At 47.3% G+C, this 22356-nt stretch overlaps 1 protein-coding gene across 3 annotated transcripts in view; it reads right to left on the reverse strand.

The window, feature by feature from the left end:
- Nucleotides 1-22356, reverse strand: part of MUS81 (MUS81 structure-specific endonuclease subunit) — a 415158-nt gene that overhangs the window by 97541 nt on the left and 295261 nt on the right. For all 3 annotated transcript variants that reach the window (XM_063945085.1, XM_063945086.1, XM_063945084.1), the window contains 4 exons: nt 19151-19272; nt 12844-12942; nt 5744-5824; nt 4022-4110 (listed from right to left, as the gene is read on the reverse strand). In XM_063945085.1, coding sequence (XP_063801155.1) covers nt 4022-4110; nt 5744-5824; nt 12844-12942; nt 19151-19272 — 391 coding nt within the window. The remainder of the gene's footprint in view (nt 1-4021; nt 4111-5743; nt 5825-12843; nt 12943-19150; nt 19273-22356) is intronic.

Consider the following 22356-nt stretch of genomic DNA (forward strand, 5'->3'; position numbering starts at 1 on the left):
CTCTCCCTTCTAGACAGACTATGTTTGGCTGACCTATCCTTGTCCACAAGTTGCTGGACAGAGGCCAAAACCTGTGCCAACTCCTGCATACAGTGTGCAAACGATTGTATCCACAGAGACTCCATCATAGGTAGCTGGGCCAGCTGCACTGGAAGACCGCATACAAGAGGCGCGGTAACTGGTGCACTAGCCAGAGGTACAGAACGGGAGCTACAAGCCTGTCCACCAATTGAGACATTACCTGTGTCAACGTTGAAGCCCAAGCCAGTTACTGAGAGGATGGTGCAGACTAGAGTAGTCGTGAAGCAACAGACACAAAGGCCATCCTTGTTCGGATCCTTGAGATAATGTCAACACAGACTCTACAATTGCGCAGCACAGCACCCACCAACTTGGAAGCCAACACATAGTGGGCAGGAATACTCAACAATCCAGCTATACAAGCAGGAAGAAGTTCTGTAGAATAACCAGTCTGCTAGAAACAAGGTATGTAGGAGACAGGAGCCCAAGCTTCTCTCTGTGCGACCTCTGAGGCAGCAATGTGTTTTAAAATGGCTGCTCTGTGTTTTTGGATGTGGAGAGAGAGGAGGAGAAAGCCAGAGATGGGCTATCAACTGTGTTGTAAGCGTGCACAGGAGAGGGGCTAATAGGATGTGCTTGCTCCCTCCTATGTAAAAAAAAATTCAGGGACACTGCGGCTCCGGTGTCCTGTTCCAAAAACATCCAAGTGGTCAATTGTGTGGAGCAGACTACCCTGAACCACCACTTACCCACACCACTGGTGGTCTCCTGCACCAGCGGTGAAAGAAGGAGCCGCGCTTACCTGTTCCACGTGTGCCTGACTGCGGCTTATGCGGTAGTTCTAGAGCTGTGGGGGATACGCTGCTAGAGCTGCCTACCCTCCCACAGTGGAAGTCACCGACCCACTCGCCGGTGCTGCCATCATCAGCGCCGGGTGTTGGAGCATCTGTGTAGGCATCCTAAGTAGCAAAAATAATAAAAGAAAATAATAAAATACTAATGTAACTATAGGGGACCACTTAATACAGCCCCTCCCTAACATGGTGCCTGATCCTGCTGGCACCAAACTTAAAACTGCTGGCCAGTATGCTAGAGAGGGAGCCTAAGCATGCTGGGAAAGAAAGCTGTAATTGTTTGGTGTCCAGACTCTCCTCTCCAGGCTATACACAACGTTCCTGTGCCTCCTAGTCGACAGAAAAAGAAATATAAATAATAAAGACTGACTGGGGGGAGGGGGCAGCGCTACTATGCTTAAATTTCCCCTGCTGGTCGCAGCGAGACGGACACACTGGGACCTACTTTGCAGTCACGTGCATATGCAGCCGCCGGGCTACCAGCAGTGATTGGGACACACTGGGGGAAGAAAGGAGGGTGCAGTGGTGTCGGGAGGTCCCTCTGACATTTGTAAATGCTTGAAGTTGGAAGTTCATCTTCTGGCAGACACCCAGTGGGCATTTCTAACTAGTCGCATCAGATACGACCATGTCAGGGAAACCCAGCCTAGTGAGGTTGCATCTGATTTGACCAAGCCAAGCAAGTGGTTAGGTGGTGCTCAGTTCTAAATGAGGATCACACTATGCAGAGGATCAGATTATATTATGACATCAGAGCAGCAGCAGGAAGTTGTTACACAGCCCGGATAGTAGGATAAACCATAGGATAGTAGGATAACCCCTAGTTGGCTAGTAAAGTGATCTGAAAGAAACTACCACCCATTCACTGACTAGCCTGCAGTGTTTGCATACAGCACATGCACAGAATGCTCTCTCCATCCTATTCTGCGTCAGACAGAACTCAGACAGATCTGTCTGTCTGTGAAATTGGTCGGCAACAATGCGAGCACACAGAACAGACTTCACTTGTTCCAGTGCCATGGGAGTGTACTGGGCATGCAACTAACGATCCGTATACGTTTCTGGTGGCATGGGGTGGTGCAAGTGTAGATACTAATGCTGATATAGTCAGTGGCTGGCACAGGTTCCCCACAGACTCCCCCATTAGCATAAGGTAAATCAGACTTCCGTGGCTACACCCAACTACAGCTACCTTGTGTGCGGCTCAGAATCATCCCCTTTGTGGCTTCAGTTAATAAGAGGAGGATCATGGAGAGTCAGACAGCCGGCCATGGCCAGGAGAACAGTAGTCCACAGGGTCACTATCACTAGGTAAGCTGGCCCATCCAGGGGCAGAACTACCATTGGTGCAGCCGGTGCATTGCACCGGAGCCTCTGAGGACTAAGGCAGCAATAAGTTATCCCCTGGCCTCCATGCAGACCATTTTGAGCAATGGCGGATGAGTAGCACAGTGCTGAGAGCAGAGTGGACCCCACTGCATGAGGGACCTGCCCATTACCTTAGGGAGACAGGTCTGACCTTCGGGGTAATTCAGGCCTAATCGCTGCTGTGCATTTTCGCACAGCAGGCTATCAGATCTGAACTGCACATGTGTATGCACCGCTATGTGCAGGCGCGACCGACCGCAACACTGGGCATCGGTGCCTAGCGATGGGATGGTGCGAAAAAAATTATCGCATGGGCGATCGCAAGGTGACTGACAGGAAGAGACCATTTGTGGGTGGCAACTGACCGTTTTACAGGAGTGTCCGGAAAAACGCAGACGGGATCAGCCGTTTTCAGGGAGGGTGTCTGACATCAGCTCCAGCCCCGATCAGCAGCAAACACTCGCAGCGGCTAAGTAAGTCCTGGGCTGTGCAGACACTGCACAAACTTGTTTCTGCAACTCTACTGCAAAAGCGATCGCCCACTTGCACATACCTTATACCCTTCCCCTGTAGGCGGCAATCTGATCGCAGGGCTGCAAAAAACGCAGCCCTGCGATCAGGTCTGAATTACCCCCCTTGTGTGAGCTGGACTGATACAGGAGTCCTGCCACCTAACAGCGCTTATGATCACAGCCACATACTGCCTCTAATTAACAGACAGCTGTACATTATTTCTGATTCACTGCTGTCTGTGAATTAAAGGCAGCCACAACTGGTGTAACTGGTGCCGTCAGAGTCTGCCTGACCGAGTGCCAAACGGAGGAAAGCACAAGGGGCGGAGGTCCCTGTCACAGGTATATGCCCCCTGTTCTCTGCACAACACAGAATTTGTGCTTGGTCCCCTGTCACTCAATGTCTCTCCCTGTCAGCCTCTCCCTGTCACCCACTGCCTCCCCCTGTCACCCTCAGCCTCCCCTTGCCTTCCATTGTAGGCCTTGGCCTCTCTATGTCACCATCTGACTCCCCCTGTCACCTTCTGCCTCTCCCCGTCACCCATTGCTCTGTCACACATTGTAAATTTGGGATGGGGTGGAGGAGGGGCCCAAATTATATTTTTGCACCCGGGCCCGCCATTTATTAGTTCTGCCACTGGGCCCATCGGAGATCTAATGTAACTGGCATAGAGAAACAGAAAGAGGACTTTATAGGAGACACCGAGAAAATACAGATAGTAAATGTTAGCAGAGAAGGCACGGATCAGAGCAGCGACTATGACTACTGTACATACACCAGCACTGAATCACGGGCCGAGCTCAGGAATAAAGCTAACTTCATCATAATGTTTCTGCCAAACTCAGAGGAAACAGAGAACCAAAAATCCAAGTTAGAAATCCTCTCTGTGATAAAGCAATGGTCATGTATGTTTTATCATTACTCAGTGAAGCAAGGTACTGGTGTATAGTAGTCATGCCGTCAGTGAGGTTTCTGAATGACTATGCAGTATTGTGGGTCCTAGTTCCTGATGATAAGGAGTGAGTCACATAACACGTAATGTGTGGTAATCCAGGTAGGGAGACACAGACGGCAGTGTAAATAGAGACGCCTTGCATACACACTCAGTTCTAGGTATGTCAGTTCATGTTTGTGCGGTCATTATACAGGAAAGTGGTGGAAGAACTTCATAACACGCTACACAAAGAGTCCCAATCCACTGCAACTTTAATGGAAAGGGTTAATAGTGGTGTTACCTACAGAGGGTTTGTAACTCCGTATATTACCTGGCTGGGCTGTGAGTTTTGATGACCAAATCCTTCTGGATTAATGTACTAACAGAAGACCAGGCTGTGTACCTATTGCTGGGGTCAGTCTGTACGGGAGAACAAAGAAAGCTTTATACAAGTGTGAAGGAACAGGAAACAGTCTAAAGCACATTATAAAGATGCAAATGCAGAAAACTCACATAGAGATACAGTATATGAACAAACCTGGCATCATTTATAGGCACATAATGATTCAGCCCAAACTTAGTTACTGTAATAAAACTAAATATTGTGCTTTTAAAAAAGGAAAAAAAGGTGCAGCAAAAAATAAAAACAAAGGAGAAATGAACTTTACAAATAGTGTAATGGCATATAACTAAGTCTTAGGCTGGGTACCCACTAAGTTATATATCGTCCGTTACAGCAAACTGCCAACATATAGCGTGCCCGTCTGTAGGTGTGTACACCTAATATCACGTCGGCTGTACAGCACAGCTGATGCCCAATATATTTGAAGATATATTAGCACATCTGGCTGTGTGCAGGGGCTTACAGACACACGGAGCGGCCGATCGGCAAGTGTGTATACTTATCTGAAGTGGCCGCTCTGCTGGTGCGATGGCAGGTCTATCTGTCTGGCGTGTAACCAGCCTCAGAGTGCTGCTTAAGTGTCCAAATAACTTTTGTGTTAAAAATAACCCCTAACAAAAGTCTACCTTAATAAATTAAACTCTAAAAGGAAAAAGAAAAAAGAAAAATAATACAACAGATATGTTACTTCGACAGCAATGGAAGTATTAAAAACAAATTTATTTTTTAAGTCACCCATTATAAAGAACAGATCTGCTTCAGAGGTGAAGCCACCATCTGCCAATCAGAAGAGGAATGCTAATACTGTTAACCCTCGGGAACATGCACGTGATATGTAGGACAGGCCTACTTTAGACCTCCCTTCCAGTTCCACCTCCCCAGTCACAGTGGGCCTAAGTGTCATATGTAACTAGCTTACGCACACAAGTGCACAAATTCTTTTGTGTGCATGTGCTGTGTGGAAAAGCGTATTAAACTATTTATCTAGTGAGGTGAATGCCACACATTCCAAATTAGATTGTGTATATTATGTCACATGCAATTGCGTAGTTGTATTTTCCTGTTCTCTAGTCCTGATTTTATTTATAGCTTTGCAAATGCAAAGTGCCTAAATACCAGCGGCTTGAAAAGCACTCATTTCCATGCTCTCTTATGTGCCCTGGAAGCAAAGTATTTGTCAATGCTGGATAAAAGCATTGAGTGTTTTATATTCTAACAGGTGAATTAGGTACTGTATCTGAGAACAGATGTTCGTTCCCATACACCCACACAGTATCTATTTTGGGGCAGTGATATTATGCTTAAAAGATGCTTTACCCTTATATGGATAAATGTCAGGTCAGTGAGAGTTCTTGCTGAAGGATTTATAACAGAGGGTGGCAGGATACCATATTTGCTGATTTAATAGTAAGCTGTTGCTTATAGGATGATCTACATCAGGGCTGGCCAAACCAGTCCTCGAGATCTACCAACAGTTCACATTTTCCAGACCACCTAGCGGGTGCACAGGTGTAGTCATTACTAATTAAGATGTGCTGCATTCATTCCTAACTGACAATTCTACAGATCTCCAGGAGGCCTGGAAAACATGAACTGTTGGTAGATCTCGAGGACCGGTTTGGCCAGCCCTGATCTACATAGTCTTCTTACCAGAGTGAATGACTTGTCACACAAAGACTGAGCATCTCTCTGCAGCTCTGCCTTGGTCATGTAACCTCTGGAATTTGGATTCTGGAAAAAAAAAAAAAAACGAGAGAGAAAGCTAAAACATAATTAGACCAGTATTCGTGGTGCCCTCCTCTGCTGGGGAAGCTGCAGAATTACTTCCAGCCATAAATGTGCAGTTTCTTTATATGAAATGCAGGCACAGATTCCAAGCTTCCTGGATTTCAGGAGATAATTTTTAGAAGCCAGCTATAAAATCTTGCTACTATAGCTAAAACAATTCAATTATAATATATTCAATTATAAAAATAAGAATTTACTCACCGGTAATTCTATTTCTCGTAGTCCGTAGTGGATGCTGGGTACTCCGTAAGGACCATGGGTATAGATGGGCTCCGCAGGAGACTGTGCACTCTTAAAAGAAAGATTAGGTACTATATCTGGTGTGCACTGGCTCCTCCCTCTATGCCCCTCCTCCAGACCTCAGTTAGGGAAACTGTGCCCGGAAGAGCTGACATTACTAGGAAAGGATTTGGAATCCAGGGTAAGACTCATACCAGCCACACCAATCACACCGTGCAACTCGTGATAACTATACCCAGTTAACAGTATGAACAATAACTGAGCCTCTCTCAACAGATGGCTCATACAATAACCCTTTAGTTAAGCAATAACTATCTACATGTATTGCAGAGAGTCCGCACTTGGGACGGGCTCCCAGCATCCACTACGGACTACGAGAAATAGAATTACCGGTGAGTAAATTCTTATTTTCTCTGACGTCCTAGTGGATGGTGGGTACTCCGTAAGGACCATGGGGATTATACCAAAGCTCCCAAATGGGCGGGAGAGTGCGGATGACTCTGCAGCACCGAATGAGCAAACTCAAGGTCCTCCTCAGCCAGGGTATCAAACTTGTAGAATTTTGCAAAAGTGTTTGAACCCGACCAAGTAGCAGCTCGGCAAAGTTGTAAAGCCGAGACCCCTCGGGCACCCGCCCAAGAAGACCCCACCTTCCTCGTGGAATGGGCTTTTACTGATTTAGGATGCGGCAGTCCAGCCGCAGAATGTGCAAGCTGAATCGTGCTACAGATCCAGCGAACAATAGTCTGCTTTGAAGCAGGAGCACCCAGCTTGTTGGGTGCATGCAGGATAAATAGCGAGTCAGTTTTTCTGACTCTAGCCGTCCTGGAAACATAAAGTTTCAGGGCCTGGACTACGTCCAGCAACTTGGAATCCTCCAAGTCCCTAGTAGCCGCAGGCACCACAATAGGTTGGTTCAAATTAAACGATGATACCACCTTAGGGAGAAATTGGGGACGAGTCCTCCATTCTGCCCTTTCCATATGGAAGATCAGATATGGGCTTTTACATGACAAAGCCGCCAATTCTGACACACGCCTAGTCCAAGCTAAGGCCAAAAGCATGACCACTTTCCACGTGAGATATTTTAGCTCCACGGTCTTAAGTGGCTCAAACCAGTGGGATTTTAGGAATCCAACACACGTTAAGATCCCAAGGTGCCACTGGAGGCACAAAAGGGGCTGAATATGCAGCACCTCTGTAACAACGTCCGAACTTCAGGCAGTGAAGCCAGTTCTTTTTGAGAGAAAAAGGGATAGGGCCGAAATCTTGGCCTTTATGGATCTTAATTTTAGGCCCATAGTCACTCCTGACTGTAGGAAGTGCAGGAATCGACCCCCCTGGAATTCCTCTGTAGGGCCTTCCCGGCCACACACCAAGCAACCTATTTTCGCCATATACAGTGAAAAAGTCTTGCTGTCACGTCTTTCCTAGCCTTTATCAGCGTAGGAATAACTGCATCCGGAATGCCTTTTTCCGCTAGGATCCGGCGTTCAACCGCCATGCCGTCCAACGCAGCCGTGGTAAGTCTTGGATCAGACAGGGTCCCTGTTGCAACATGTCCTGACTGAGAGGCAGAGGCCATGGGTCCTCTGAGAGCATTTCTTGCAGTTCCGGGTACCGAGTCCTTCTTGGCCAATCCGGAGCAAAGAATATTGTTCACACTCCTCCGTTTATTACAATTCTCAGCCCTTGGGTCTGAGAGGAAGAGGAGGGAATATATAGACCGACTGGAACACCCACGGTGTTACTAGTGCGACCACAGCTATCACCTGAGAGTCCCTTGACCCAGCGTAAAACCTTTTTTATCTTTTTATTGAGGTGGGACGCCATGAAGTCCACCTGAGGCAGTTTCCATCAATTTGCAAAACTGCGTGAAGACTTCCTGATGAAGTCACCACTTTCCCGGGTGGAGGTCGTGTCCACTCCCGGAATGAACACTGCTGACAGTGCGCTTACTTGATTCTCCGCCCAGCGAAGAATTCTGGTGGCTTCTACCCTTGCCACCCTGCTCCTTGTGCCGCCCTGGCGGTTTACATGAGCCCCTGCGGTCTGACTGGATCAGAACCGGTTGGTCGCGAAGCAGGAACTCCGCTTGACTTAGGGCGTTGTATATGGCCCTTAGTTCCAGGATATTGATGTGAAGGCAAGTCTGTTGGCTTGACCACAAACCTTGGAATTTTCTTCCCTGTGTAACTGCCCCCCACCCTCGGAGGCTTGCATCCGTGGTCACCAGGACCCAGTCCTGAATGCCGAATCTGTGGCCCTCGAGAAGGTGAGCACTCCGCAGCCACCACAGGAGAGACACCCTGGCCCTGGGGGATAGGGTGATTAACCGATGCATCTGAAGATGTGATCCGGACCACTTGTCCAGTAAGTTCCATTGTCCTTGCATGGAACCAGCCGAAGGGGATGGCCTTGTATGATGTCATCATCCTTCCCAGGACTCGAGTGCAGTGATGCACTGACACCTGTTTTGGTTTTCAATGGATTCCTGACCAGTGTCATGAGCTCCTGAGCTCTCTCTATCGGGAGATAAACCCTCTTCTGGTCTGTGTCTAGGATCATGCCTAGGCGAGGCAGATGAGCTGTAGGAACCAACTGCGACTTCGGAATATATAGAATCCAGTCGTGTTGCCGTTTCACTTCCAGAGAAGGCGATACGCTGTCCAGCAACTGCTCTCTTGATCTCGCTTTTATGAGGAGATCATCCAAGTATGTGATAATAGTGACACCTTGCTTCCGCAGGAGCACCATCATATCCGCCATTACCTTGGTGAAATTGGTAATGACAATCCCGTACCGCAATTCTGAGGTACGCCTGATGAGGTGGATAAATGGGGACACGAAGGTATGCATCCCTTATGTCCCGATTCATTTCAGGCTTGCAATGACCGCTCTTAGCGATTCCATCTTGAACCTGAACCTTTTCAGGTATATGTTCAGGGATTTTAATTCAATATGGGTCTAACCGAACCGTCTGGTTTCGGGATTATAACATGGTCGAATAATAACACCCTCTTGTTGAAGGAGGGGACCCTTGACCACCACCTGTTGAAGATACAATTTACGAATTGCAGTTAACACTGGCTCCCTCTCTTGGGGGGACGCCCGCCGGGTCCTCGGTGAGGGGGCATCTTCTCACAGTCCAGCCTGTATCCCTGCGATACAATTTCTATTGCCCAGGGATCTAACAGGGAGTGAACCCACTTGTGGCTGAACTTACGAAGGCGTGTCCCCACCGGGCCTAGCTCCGCCTGTGGAGCCCCAACGACATGCGGTGGATTTTTGTAGAGGCCGGGGAGGACTTCTGTTCCTGGGGACTAGCTGTGTTGTACAGCTTCTTTCCTCTGCCCCCGGCTCTGACAAGAAAGGACGCACCTCAGACTTTCTTGTTTCTTTATTCGAAAAGCTGCATTTAATAATGTCGTGCTTTCCTAGGCTGTGCAGGAATATAAGGCAAAATATCAGAATTACCAGCTATAGCTGTGGAGACCAGGCCCGAGAACCTTTCTCCACACAATCCTCAGCCTTCCATATGCCTCTTAAGACGGCATCATCTGTCCAATGTATATTCTACAGGACACGTCAAGCAGAAATCGATATAGCTTTTGTCTCTAGGACCCAGTATACTCATGTCCCTTTGGGCATGCTTTATAATTATATATCTATCACTTAAGACAGCATCTTAAAATATTTATATGCATACTAGGGTCTCAATCTCTGCTGATCAGGTACCTGTCCACGCTGCCACAGCGCTATAAACCCATGCCGACACAATCGCCGGTCTGGGTAGTATACTAGAATGTGCACACTATCTGCAGGATCCCTGAGAATAGCTAGTGCAAACAGGACACCCAAGGGGAAGATTCTCAACACATCCTGGCCCTAGTGGTGAAAGGATACAGCCTGAGAATTCTCTTGTGGGAAGCTGCCGTCTCTTGTCTGGAGATTCCCGCTCTTTTTCCTCATGAGAGGAGGGAAATTTACCTCAGCATTCTTCCCCTTAACATGTGTACTCTCGTGTCAGGGACAGATGAGTCATCAGTGATATGCAAATCATCTTTTATTCCAATAATCATATATTGAATATCTTTTAGCCCTCTTGGCTGTAACTTTGCATTATCGTAGTCGACAGTGGAGTTAAACTCCGTGTCGATACTTTGTTATTTTGGATAGTGAACATAGAGAGACTCTGAAGGACTCTGTGACATAGGGACAGACCAGGGTAGATTTCCTTTCTGTTCCCTAACTTTTTGTGCAATAATTTTACCTCAGCACTTACACATATCCAAACAGGTGTCGGTGTTGTTGACGGAGGCACCCTCCCACACACTTATCCGCTCTATCACCTCCTTAGAGGAGCCTTTTACCTCAGACATGTCGACACACGCGTACCGACACACCACACACACAGGAGATGTTCTATTTGAAGACAGTTCCCCCACCAGGCCCTTTGGAGAGACAGAGAGAGAGTATGCCAGCACACACCACAGCGCTATATAATACAGGGATGTACACTATACTGAGTGATTTTTCCCCTATAGCAGCTTATATACACAGTTTTGCGCCTAAATTTATGTGCCCCCCCTCTTTTTTTTACCCTTTGTGTACCCGAATACTGCAGGGGAGAGCCTGGGGAGCTTCCTTCCAGCTGAGCTGTGAAGAGAAAATGGCGCCGGTGTGCTGAGGAAGAAGGCCCGGCCCCCTCAGCGGCGGGCTTCTGTCCTTTTATGTACTGTAATGGCGGGGGTTAATGCACATATACAGTTTATCAGACTGTATTATGTGCTTTTCGCCAAGTAAGGTAAACTTACTTGGCGAAAAGCACCGGAGTGTGTGGTGTGCTAAGGGAGCAATGGCGCACAGCTGCAGTGCTGTGCGCTACCTTAATGAAGACCGGAGTCTTCAGCCGCCGATTTTCAACTTCTCTTCGTTCTTATGGCTCTGCAAGGGGGACGGCGGCGCGGCTCCGGGACCGGACGACCGAGGACTGGGCCTGTGTTCGATCCCTCTGGAGCTAATGGTGTCCAGTAGCCTTAGAAGCCCAAGCTAGCTGCAAGCAGGTAGGTTCGCTTCTCTCCCCTCAGTCCCACGTAGCAGTGAGTCTGTTGCCAGCAGATCTCACTGAAAATAAAAAACCTAACAAATACTTTCTTTCTAGGAAGCTCAGGAGAGCCCCTAGGGTGCATCCAGCTCTGGCCGGGCACAGATACTAACTGAGGTCTGGAGGAGGGGCATAGAGGGAGGAGCCAGTGCACACCAGATATAGTACCTAATCTTTCTTTTAAGAGTGCCCAGTCTCCTGCGGAGCCCGTCTATACCCATGGTCCTTACGGAGTACCCAGCATCCACTAGGACGTCAGAGAAACTAAAGTATTTAAAATGGGCATACACTATACAATTATCTGGCAGACCATCTGGTAATGTTTGTTGGCGTTGTTTTCTTCGTAAAGTGACCGGGAACCCCAATTAGTCACCATGTCCGCTCGCCATGCTACGGGCAAGGTGTCTCGCTCCACTACCGCTGCACTCGGCATAAGTTACTATTCCCAATCATAGTCCACGTGGATAGCTAAGTAAGAAAAAGTAAAAAATAAATATTTTTCATGTGTCGACCTTTGCCATGTCAACCTACTGACCATGTTGACCTAAAGACCATGTTGACCTAATGCATGTCGACCAATGGTGGTTGACCTTATGACTGTCGACCTAGGTTTGGTTGACCTAAAGACCAGATACCACCTTCAGCCAAATTGGTTAAATCCATTTTACAGTAATTGGGAGCAAATTGTCGATTGTCATTTGCTCCCATACAGCAAGATTATTGTATAGTGTATGCGCTGCTTACAATGTAACTTCAGTTTGTGCTCTGGGTATTCTATGTTCTTTAGTTATCTGACTCTACCACCCTAATTATTATGACAAATCATTACTACACTTTGTGTAATGTTATTATTTAACAGTCCTTGAGAACAACTGTATAATTGTATTTTTTTTTAGGTTATATTACGTAAAGTTGAGTCGACACCAGAATGTTGACAGAATGTCCATGTGAGAATATAGGACCGGATTCAGCTTCAAACACAAAAGTGCTGAAATTGCTATTTGGCGATTTCAGCACTTTTGTGCATGCACGCACCCCAGTGCACACATGTGCAAGGTCTTAAACTGCGATCGTAGGCTATTATTCACAAAACTACAACTCAAGCTTAATTAGACCCTATAGTTTCGATTGTAAGCTCCACTGTGAATGACTGAAATAAGGTGATTTATGTTGTTACCTGGTTAAATCCTTCTCTTTAAAAAAGTCACCTTCTCCCCTATAACCCACCATAGGCAGTCAGTTTTAGTTTGGTGCCTGCAGCAGCAGGGTCAGGGGTCAGGCTTCGGGGAGGGAGGCTAGGGTTAGGCACCACTTGGTGGTAGTTAGGTTTATGCTTAGAGAAGGCACGGTTAAGGGTAAGGGTAGAGGGAAAAACATACTTACCTTGCCCCTGTCGGGATTCCGGCATCGGTATTGTGACAGCCAGCATCCCGTCCTGAGCCCGGCTCATAGCACTGCAGTCCACGCCAGTGCATTTCTTACAGATTGCACTGCATGTATTCCAGTGGCCAGTCCACAATTACTTACAACGTGACACAAGAATCTAGGCACTTTTTGAACCACTAGGACTCACTTCAGTTGGAAGGTGGCCTGGACTGATGGACCTATTGCTTACCTTGCTATCTTTGTAGAGGGTGAGCAGGACTGCATAGCCACCCGACCTTCTCTGCGGCACGTACTCCCGCTGTTTTTTCCCATCTGCCTTTTTCTTTTTCTACCATGACAGAAACAAATGAACACAACAAAACAGTTACAGGTAATCACATCATTATTTTGTGCCTACATCTGCCTCTTTTAAAAAAAAATGAAATAAATGGAATAACAGCACTATTTTCACAGAATATAGAGTACTGTGAAACGTGTCAGACAGTGCAGGGCACCCATTCACAACAGGGAAAAGACCCCAGAATCAAGGATCAGATTCCAGAGATAGTGACTCAAGGAATCTCCTACTTGTGAGCATGATGAATCCACCATTTGATGTTACACATCATCATACCTGGGTAAATATATTTATCACGTGATTATATAACATCACAAAATACCAATAGTGCATGCCAGCCATGGACTAAGGAACAAATAATAAGAATTTACTTACCGATAATTCTATTTCTCGGAGTCCGTAGTGGATGCTGGGGTTCCTGAAAGGACCATGGGGAATAGCGGCTCCGCAGGAGACAGGGCACAAAAAGTAAAGCTTTAGGATCAGGTGGTGTGCACTGGCTCCTCCCCCTATGACCCTCCTCCAAGCCTCAGTTAGGTACTGTGCCCGGACGAGCGTACACAATAAGGAAGGATTTATGAATCCCGGGTAAGACTCATACCAGCCACACCAATCACACTGTACAACCTGTGATCTGAACCCAGTTAACAGTATGATAACAGCGGAGCCTCTGAAAAGATGGCTCACAACAATAATAACCCGATTTTTGTAACTATGTACAAGTAATGCAGATAATCCGCACTTGGGATGGGCGCCCAGCATCCACTACGGACTCCGAGAAATAGAATTATCGGTAAGTAAATTCTTATTTTCTCTATCGTCCTAGTGGATGCTGGGGTTCCTGAAAGGACCATGGGGATTATACCAAAGCTCCCAAACGGGCGGGAGAGTGCGGATGACTCTGCAGCACCGAATGAGAGAACTCCAGGTCCTCCTTAGCCAGGGTATCAAATTTGTAGGATTTTACAAACGTGTTTGCCCCTGACTAAATAGCCGCTCGGCAAAGTTGTAAAGCCGAGACCCCTCGGGCAGCCGCCCAAGATGAGCCCACCTTCCTTGTGGAATGGGCATTTACATATTTTGGCTGTGGCAGGCCTGCCACAGAATGTGCAAGCTGAATTGTATTACACATCCAACTAGCAAAAGTCTGCTTAAAAGCAAGAGCACCCAGTTTGTTGGGTGCATACAGGATAACAGCAAGTCAGTTTTCCTGACTCCAGCCGTCCTGGAACCTATATTTTCAGGGCCCTGACCACATCTAGCAACTTGGAGTCCTCCAAGTCCCTAGTAGGCGCAAGACACCACAATAAGCTGGTTCAGGTGAAACACTGACACCACCTTAGGGAGAGAACTGGGGACGAGTCCGCAGCTCTGCCCTGTCCGAATGGACAAACAGATATGGGCTTTTTTGAGAAAAAAAAAACCACCAATTTGACACTCGCCTGGTCCAGGCCAGGTCCAAGAGCATGTTCACTTTTCATGTGAGATGCTTCAAATCCACAGATTTGACTGGTTTTAAACCAATGTGTTTTGAGGAATCCCAGAACTACGTTGAGATCCCACAGTGCCACTGGAGGCACAAAAGGGGGTTGTATATGCAATACTCCCTTGACAAACTTCTGGACTTCAGGAACTGAAGCCAATTCTTTCTGGAAGAAAAATCGACAGGGCCGAAATTTGAACCTTAATGGACCCCAATTTGAGGCCCATAGACACTCCTGTTTGCAAGAAATGCAGGAATCGACCGAGTTGAAATTTCTTCGTGGGGCCTTCCTGGCCTCACACCACGCAACATATTTTCGCCACATGTGGTGATAATGTTGTGCGGTCACCTCCTTTCTGGCTTTGACCAGGGTAGGAATGACCTCTTCCTGAATGCCTTTTCCCTTAGGATCCGGCGTTCCACCGCCATGCCGTCAAACGCAGCTGCGGTAAGTCTTGGAACAGACATGGTACTTGCTGAAACAAGTCCCTTCTTAGCGGCAGAGGCCATAAGTCCTCTGTGAGCATCTCTTGAAGTTCCGGGTACCAAGTCCTTCTTGGCCAATCCGGAGCCATGAGTATAGTTCTTACTCCTCTACGTCTTATAATTCTCAGTACCTTAGGTATGAAAAGCAGAGGATGGAACACATACACCGACTGGTACACCCACGGTGTTACCAGAACGTCCACAGCTATTGCCTGAGGGTCTCTTAACCTGGCGCAATACCTGTCCCGTTTTTTGTTCAGACGGGACGCCATCATGTCCACCTTTGGTAATTCCCAACGGTTTACAATTATGTGGAAAACTTCCCCATGAAGTTCCCACTCTGCCGGGTGGAGGTCGTGCCTACTGAGGAAGTCTGCTTCCCAGTTTCCATTCCCGGAATGAAACACTGCTGACAGTGCTATCACATGATTTTCCGCCCAGCGAAAAGTCCTTGCAGTTTTTGCCACTGCCCTCCTGCTTCTTGTGCCGCCCTGTCTATTTACGTGGGCGACTGCCGTGATGTTTTATCCCACTGGATCAATACCGGCTGACCTTGAAGCAGAGGTCTTGCTAAGCTTAGAGCATTATAAATTTACCCTTAGCTATATTTATGTGGAGAAAAATCTCCAGACTTGATCACACTCCCTGGAAATTTTTTCCTTGTGTGACTGCTCCCCAGCCTCTCGGGCTGGCCTCCGTGGTCACCAACATCCAAAACTGAATGCCGAATCTGCGGCCCTCTAGAAGATGAGCACTCTGTAACCACCACAGGAGAGACACCCTTGTCCTTGGATATAGGGTTATCCGCTGATGCATCTGAAGATGCGATCCGGACCATTTGTCCAGCAGATCCCACTGAAAAGTTCTTGCATGAAATCTGCCGACTGGAATTGCTTCGAAGGAAGTCACCATTTTTTTTACCATGGCCCTTGTGCAATGATGCACTGATTTTAGGAGGTTCCTGACTAGCTCGGATAACTCCCTGGCTTTCTCTTCCGGGAGAAACACCTTTTTCTGGACTGTGTCCAGAATCATCCCTAAGCACAGGAGACTTGTTGTCGGGATCAGCTGCGATTTTGGAATATTTAGAATCCACCCCTGCTGTTGTAACAGTATCCGAGATAGTGCTACTCCGACCTCCAACTGTTCCCTGGACTTTGCCCTTATCAGGAGATCGTCCAAGTAAGGGATAATTAAGACGCCTTTTCTTCGAAGAAGAACCATCATTTCGGCCATTACCTTGGTAAAGACCCGGGGTGCCGTAGACAATCCAAACGGCAGCGTCTGAAACTGATAGTGACAGTTCTGTACCACGAACCTGAGGTACGCTTAGTGATAAGGGCAAATTTGGGACATGGAGGTAAGCATCCCTGATGTCTCGGGACACCAGATAGTCCCCTTCTTCCCGGTTCGTTATCACTGCTCTGAGTGACTCCATCTTGATTTGAACCTTTGTAAGTGTTCAAATTTTTTTAGATTTAGAATAGGTCTCACCTAGCCTTCTGGCTTCAGTACCACAATATAGTGTGGAATAATACCCCCTTTTCTTGTTGTAGGAGGGGTAATTTAATTATCACCTGCTGGGAATACAGCTCGTGAATTTTTTCCCATACTGCCTCCTTGTCGGAGGGAGACCTTGGTAAAGCAGACTTCAGGAGCCTGCGCAGGGGAAACGTCTCGACATTCCAAACTGTACCCCTGGGATACTACTTGTAGGATCCAGGGGTCCTGTACGGTCTCAGCGTCATGCTGAGAGCTTGTCAGAAGCGGTGGAACGCTTCTGTTCCTGGGAATGGGCTGCCTGCTGCAGTCTTCTTCCCTTTCCTCTATCCCTGGGCAGATATGACTCTTATAGGGACGAAAGGACTGAAGCTGAAAAGACGGTGTCTTTTTCTGCAGAGATGTGACTTAGGGTAAAAACGGTGGATTTTCCAGCAGTTGCCGTGGCCACCAGGTCCGATGGACCGACCCCAAATAACTCCTCTTCCTTTATACGGCAATACACCTTTGTGCCGTTTGGAATCTGCATCACCTGACCACTGTCGTGTCCATAAACATCTTCTGGCAGATATGGACATCGCACTTACTCTTGATGCCAGAGTGCAAATATCCCTCTGTGCATCTCGCATATATAGAAATACATCCTTTAAATGCTCTATAGTCAATAAAATACTGTCCCTGTCAAGGGTATCAATATTTTTAGTCAGGGAATCCGACCAAGCCACCCCAGCTCTGCACATCCAGGCTGAGGCGATCGCTGGTCGCAGTATAACACCAGTATGTGTGTATATACTTTTTATGATATTTTTCCAGCCTCCTGTCAGCTGGCTCCTTGAGGACGGCCCTATCTATAGACGGTACCGCCACTTGTTCTGATAAGCGTGTGAGCGCCTTATCCACCCTAAGGGGTGTTTCCCAACGCGCCCTAACTTCTGGCGGGAAAGGGTATACCGCCCATATTTTCTATCGGGGGGAACCCACGCATCATCACACACTTCATTTAATTTATCTGATTCAGGAAAAACTACGGTAGTTTTTTCACATCCCACATAATACCCTCTTTTGTGGTACTTGTAGTATCAGAAATATGTAACACCTCCTTCATTGCCCTTAACGTGTGGCCCTAATAAGGAATACGTTTGTTTATTCACCGTCGACACTGGATTCAGTGTCCCTGTCTGTGTCTGTGTCGACCGACTAAAGTAAACGGGCGTTTTAAAACCCCTGACGGTGTTTTTGAGACGTCTGGACCGGTACTAATTGTTTGTCGGCCGTCTCATGTCGTCAACCGACCTTGGCGCGTGTTGACATTATCACGTAATTCCCTAAATAAGCCATCCATTCCGGTGTCGACTCCCTAGAGAGTGACATCACCATTTCAGGCAATTGCTCCGCCTCCTCACCAACATCGTCCTCATACATGTCGACACACACGTACCGACACACAGCACACACACAGGGAATGCTCTGATAGAGGACAGGACCCACTAGCCCTTTGGAGAGACAGAGGGAGAGTTTGCCAGCACACACCAAAAACGCTATAATTATATAGGGACAACCTTATATAAGTGTTTTCCCTTATAGCATCTTTTTTATATATTTCTAACGCCAAATTAGTGCCCCCCCTCTCTGTTTTAACCCTGTTTCTGTAGTGCAGTGCAGGGGAGAGCCTGGGAGCCTTCCCTCCAGCCTTTCTGTGAGGGAAAATGGCGCTGTGTGCTGAGGAGATAGGCCCCGCCCCTTTTTCGGCGGCCTCGTCTCCCGCTCTTAACGGATTCTGGCAGGGGTTAAATATCTCCATATAGCCCCCGGAGGCTATATGTGAGGTATTTTTAGCCAAAAAAGGTTTTCATTTGCCTCCCAGGGCGCCCCCCTCCCAGCGCCCTGCACCCTCAGTGACTGCCGTGTGAAGTGTGCTGAGAGGAAAATGGCGCACAGCTGCAGTGCTGTGCGCTACCTTAAGAAGACTGAGGAGTCTTCTGCCGCCGATTCTGGACCTCTTCTCGTTTCAGCATCTGCAAGGGGGCCGGCGGCGAGGCTCCGGTGACCATCCAGGCTGTACCTGTGATCGTCCCTCTGGAGCTAATGTCCAGTAGCCAAGAAGCCAATCCATCCTGCACGCAGGTGAGTTCACTTCTTCTCCCCTAAGTCCCTCGTTGCAGTGATCCTGTTGCCAGCAGGACTCACTGTAAAATAAAAAACCTAAGCTAAACTTTTCTAAGCAGCTCTTTAGGAGAGCCACCTAGATTGCACCCTTCTCGGCCGGGCACAAAAATCTAACTGAGGCTTGGAGGAGGGTCATAGGGGGAGGAGCCAGTGCACACCACCTGATCCTAAAGCTTTACTTTTTGTGCCCTGTCTCCTGCGGAGCCGCTATTCCCCATGGTCCTTTCAGGAACCCCAGCATCCACTAGGACGATAGAGAAAATGAAGTTAACATTTGCAAATTTAGTATACAGCATAGCGCAGTTTTATTTCAGCTTGATTAATTTAAGCCGCCTCAGAACAGATGCATTGTGTTATGGCGGTATGAGCACATGTAATGAAAAGTGGACTACTAAGAAAAGATAATTTGGGGAACAGTATGCTTTGGGACACACTTTTTTTTCCTGTGTCTTTCAGTTTTTTCAAGCTCAGGTTAAAAAACAAACAAAACACATCCAATTTCCAACATTGAAGTGTTTGTGCATTAGATTTTGCAAGTGGCGTCATCCTACAGAGCTCACCTACCAAGAGACATGGTTCCTGGTTCTCTTCCTGCACAGGCTGGATTGAAAGAGGAGAGGGCTCTTTCTGCTGGTTTCTACCTACATTGCTAATACCAGGAAGAGAATGAATTGGAGCATTGGGACCTGTGAAAGGAAGAAAGAGGTTAGGAAGTAGCAGACTAATCAATGTATCTCTGCACTGTGTATTACACTGATCAACCTGGTTAAGAATATTTTCTATAACAAGTGGTGGAAGTGTACTTAAAGTGATGGGACCCTAATACAATTATGTTGTACAAGTTTCTTGGTCACTCTTCTGTATGATCACCTGGCATTAAGGTCCTATAATGTTGGGAACCATCCCACTACACAGAATAGTACAACTGTAATCCAGAAGCCAATTATTTAAGAAAGTTTTCATATTCAAGAAGTTTCCAAAGTTGCTTTAAGTCTTGCTATTAAGTACTTCAGCACTAGATGGCAGTAGTATTCTATTTATTTGTGTTCAGAAAACGCAAGTCATTTTATGGTTATTGCAAATTAAGCAAACTGAAATTGCAAGAAAAACCAAGCATAGCATGTGTAGCCTTTCAGGTCTCCGATGTTTCACAATCAGGCTAGGTCAGTACACAGACACCAATCATCCAGCACGACCCTCTTCTGCCCAGTGCAGATTGCACTGCTGCAATTTCATTTACTACTGCAGTAATCTGGATGGATGAATGAAGGAATAGAGCACAGGTTGCCACAATAGAAAGAGGAGCGGGAAGTTCAGCAGCAGAGCAGAGGAAGGGTTAATGGTGGACGGTCTATTAGAGTTTTAGTCCAGTTTTCCGAGAACACACCATATTAATGCTTCCATATCTGACTGAATATAAAATACACCATTGTATAATACAGTGTTTCTGCGGGATCACTGCCTCCCGTTTCTATTCTCTCACACTTTCAGTAGCAACATCATGCCCTGGGCCTAGACTAGTAGTTATTTATACCAAATAGGTTATTACCTCTAGTAACTATTTCAGCATAAGATATTTATGTTGGGAAATATATAGGAGAAGCAGGCCAGCATTTACTTTGGCATAGGAACATTTACAGGCATAGGGGCAGATGTACTGTATTAAGCCTGGAGAAGGGATAAAAATAAGAATTTACTTACCGATAATTCTATTTCTCGGAGTCCGTAGTGGATGCTGGGGTTCCTGAAAGGACCATGGGGAATAGCGGCTCCGCAGGAGACAGGGCACAAAAAGTAAAGCTTTCCGATCAGGTGGTGTGCACTGGCTCCTCCCCCTATGACCCTCCTCCAAGCCTCAGTTAGGTACTGTGCCCGGACGAGCGTACACAATAAGGGAGGAATTTTGAATCCCGGGTAAGACTCATACCAGCCACACCAATCACACCGTACAACTTGTGATCAAACCCAGTTAACAGTATGACAACAGAGGAGCCTCCGAAAGATGGCTTCCTAAACAATAACCCGAATTAGTTAACAATAACTATGTACAATTATTGCAGATAATCCGCACTTGGGATGGGCGCCCAGCATCCACTACGGACTCCGAGAAATAGAATTATCGGTAAGTAAATTCTTATTTTCTCTATCGTCCTAGTGGATGCTGGGGTTCCTGAAAGGACCATGGGGATTATACCAAAGCTCCCAAACGGGCGGGAGAGTGCGGATGACTCTGCAGCACCGAATGAGAGAACTCCAGGTCCTCCTTAGCCAGAGTATCAAATTTGTAAAATTTTACAAACGTGTTCTCCCCTGACCACGTAGCTGCTCGGCAAAGTTGTAATGCCGAGACCCCTCGGGCAGCCGCCCAAGATGAGCCCACCTTCCTTGTGGAGTGGGCCTTTACAGATTTAGGCTGTGGCAGGCCTGCCACAGAATGTGCAAGTTGGATTGTGCTACAGATCCAACGAGCAATCGTCTGCTTAGACGCAGGAGCACCCATCTTGTTGGGTGCATACAATATAAACAACGAGTCAGATTTTCTGACTCCAGCTGTCCTTGCAATATATATTTTTAATGCTCTGACAACGTCCAGTAACTTGGAGTCCTCCAAGTCACTTGTAGCCGCAGGCACTACAATAGGCTGGTTCAGATGAAATGCTGACACCACCTTAGGGAGAAAATGCGGACGAGTCCGCAGTTCTGCCCTGTCCGAATGGAAAATCAGATATGGGCTTTTGTAAGATAAAGCTGCCAGTTCTGACACTCTCCTGGCCGAAGCCAGGGCTAGTAACATGGTCACTTTCCATGTGAGATATTTTAAATCCACCTTATTTAGTGGTTCAAACCAATGAGATTTTAGAAATTCCAAAACCACATTGAGATCCCACGGTGCCACTGGAGGCACCACAGGAGGCTGTATATGCAGCACTCCCTTAACAAAAGTCTGGACTTCAGGAACTGAAGCCAATTCTTTTTGAAAGAAAATTGACAGGGCCGAAATTTGAACCTTAATAGATCCCAATTTGAGACCCATAGACAATCCTTGCAGGAAATGTAGGAATCGACCCAGTTGAAATTCCTCCGTCGGAGCACTCCGATCCTCGCACCACGCAACATATCTTCGCCAAATGCGGTGATAGTGTTGCACGGTTACTTCCTTCCTTGCTTTAATCAAAGTAGGAATGACTTCTTCCGGCATGCCTTTTTCCTTTAGGATCCGGCGTTCAACCGCCATGCCGTCAAACGCAGCCGCGGTAAGTCTTGAAACAGACAGGGACCCTGCTGAAGCAAGTCCCTCCTTAGAGGTAGAGGCCACGGATCTTCCGTGATCATCTCTTGAAGTTCCGGGTACCAAGTCCTTCTTGGCCAATCCGGAACCACTAGTATCGTTCTTACGCCTCTTTGCCGTATAATTCTCAATACTTTTGGTATGAGAGGCAGAGGAGGAAACACATACACCGACTGGTACACCCAAGGCGTTACCAGCGCGTCCACAGCTATTGCCTGCGGATCTCTTGACCTGGCGCAATACCTGTCCAGTTTTTTGTTGAGGCGAGACGCCATCATGTCCACCATTGGTCTTTCCCAACGGGTTACCAGCATGTGGAAGACTTCCGGATGAAGTCCCCACTCTCCCGGGTGAAGGTCGTGTCTGCTGAGGAAGTCTGCTTCCCAGTTGTCCACTCCCGGGATGAACACTGCTGACAGTGCTATCACATGATTCTCTGCCCAGCGAAGAATCCTTGCAGCTTCTGCCATTGCACTCCTGC

This window comes from Pseudophryne corroboree, chromosome 11 (assembly GCF_028390025.1).
Source record: "Pseudophryne corroboree isolate aPseCor3 chromosome 11, aPseCor3.hap2, whole genome shotgun sequence".
Classification (NCBI taxonomy): Eukaryota; Metazoa; Chordata; class Amphibia; order Anura; family Myobatrachidae; genus Pseudophryne; species Pseudophryne corroboree.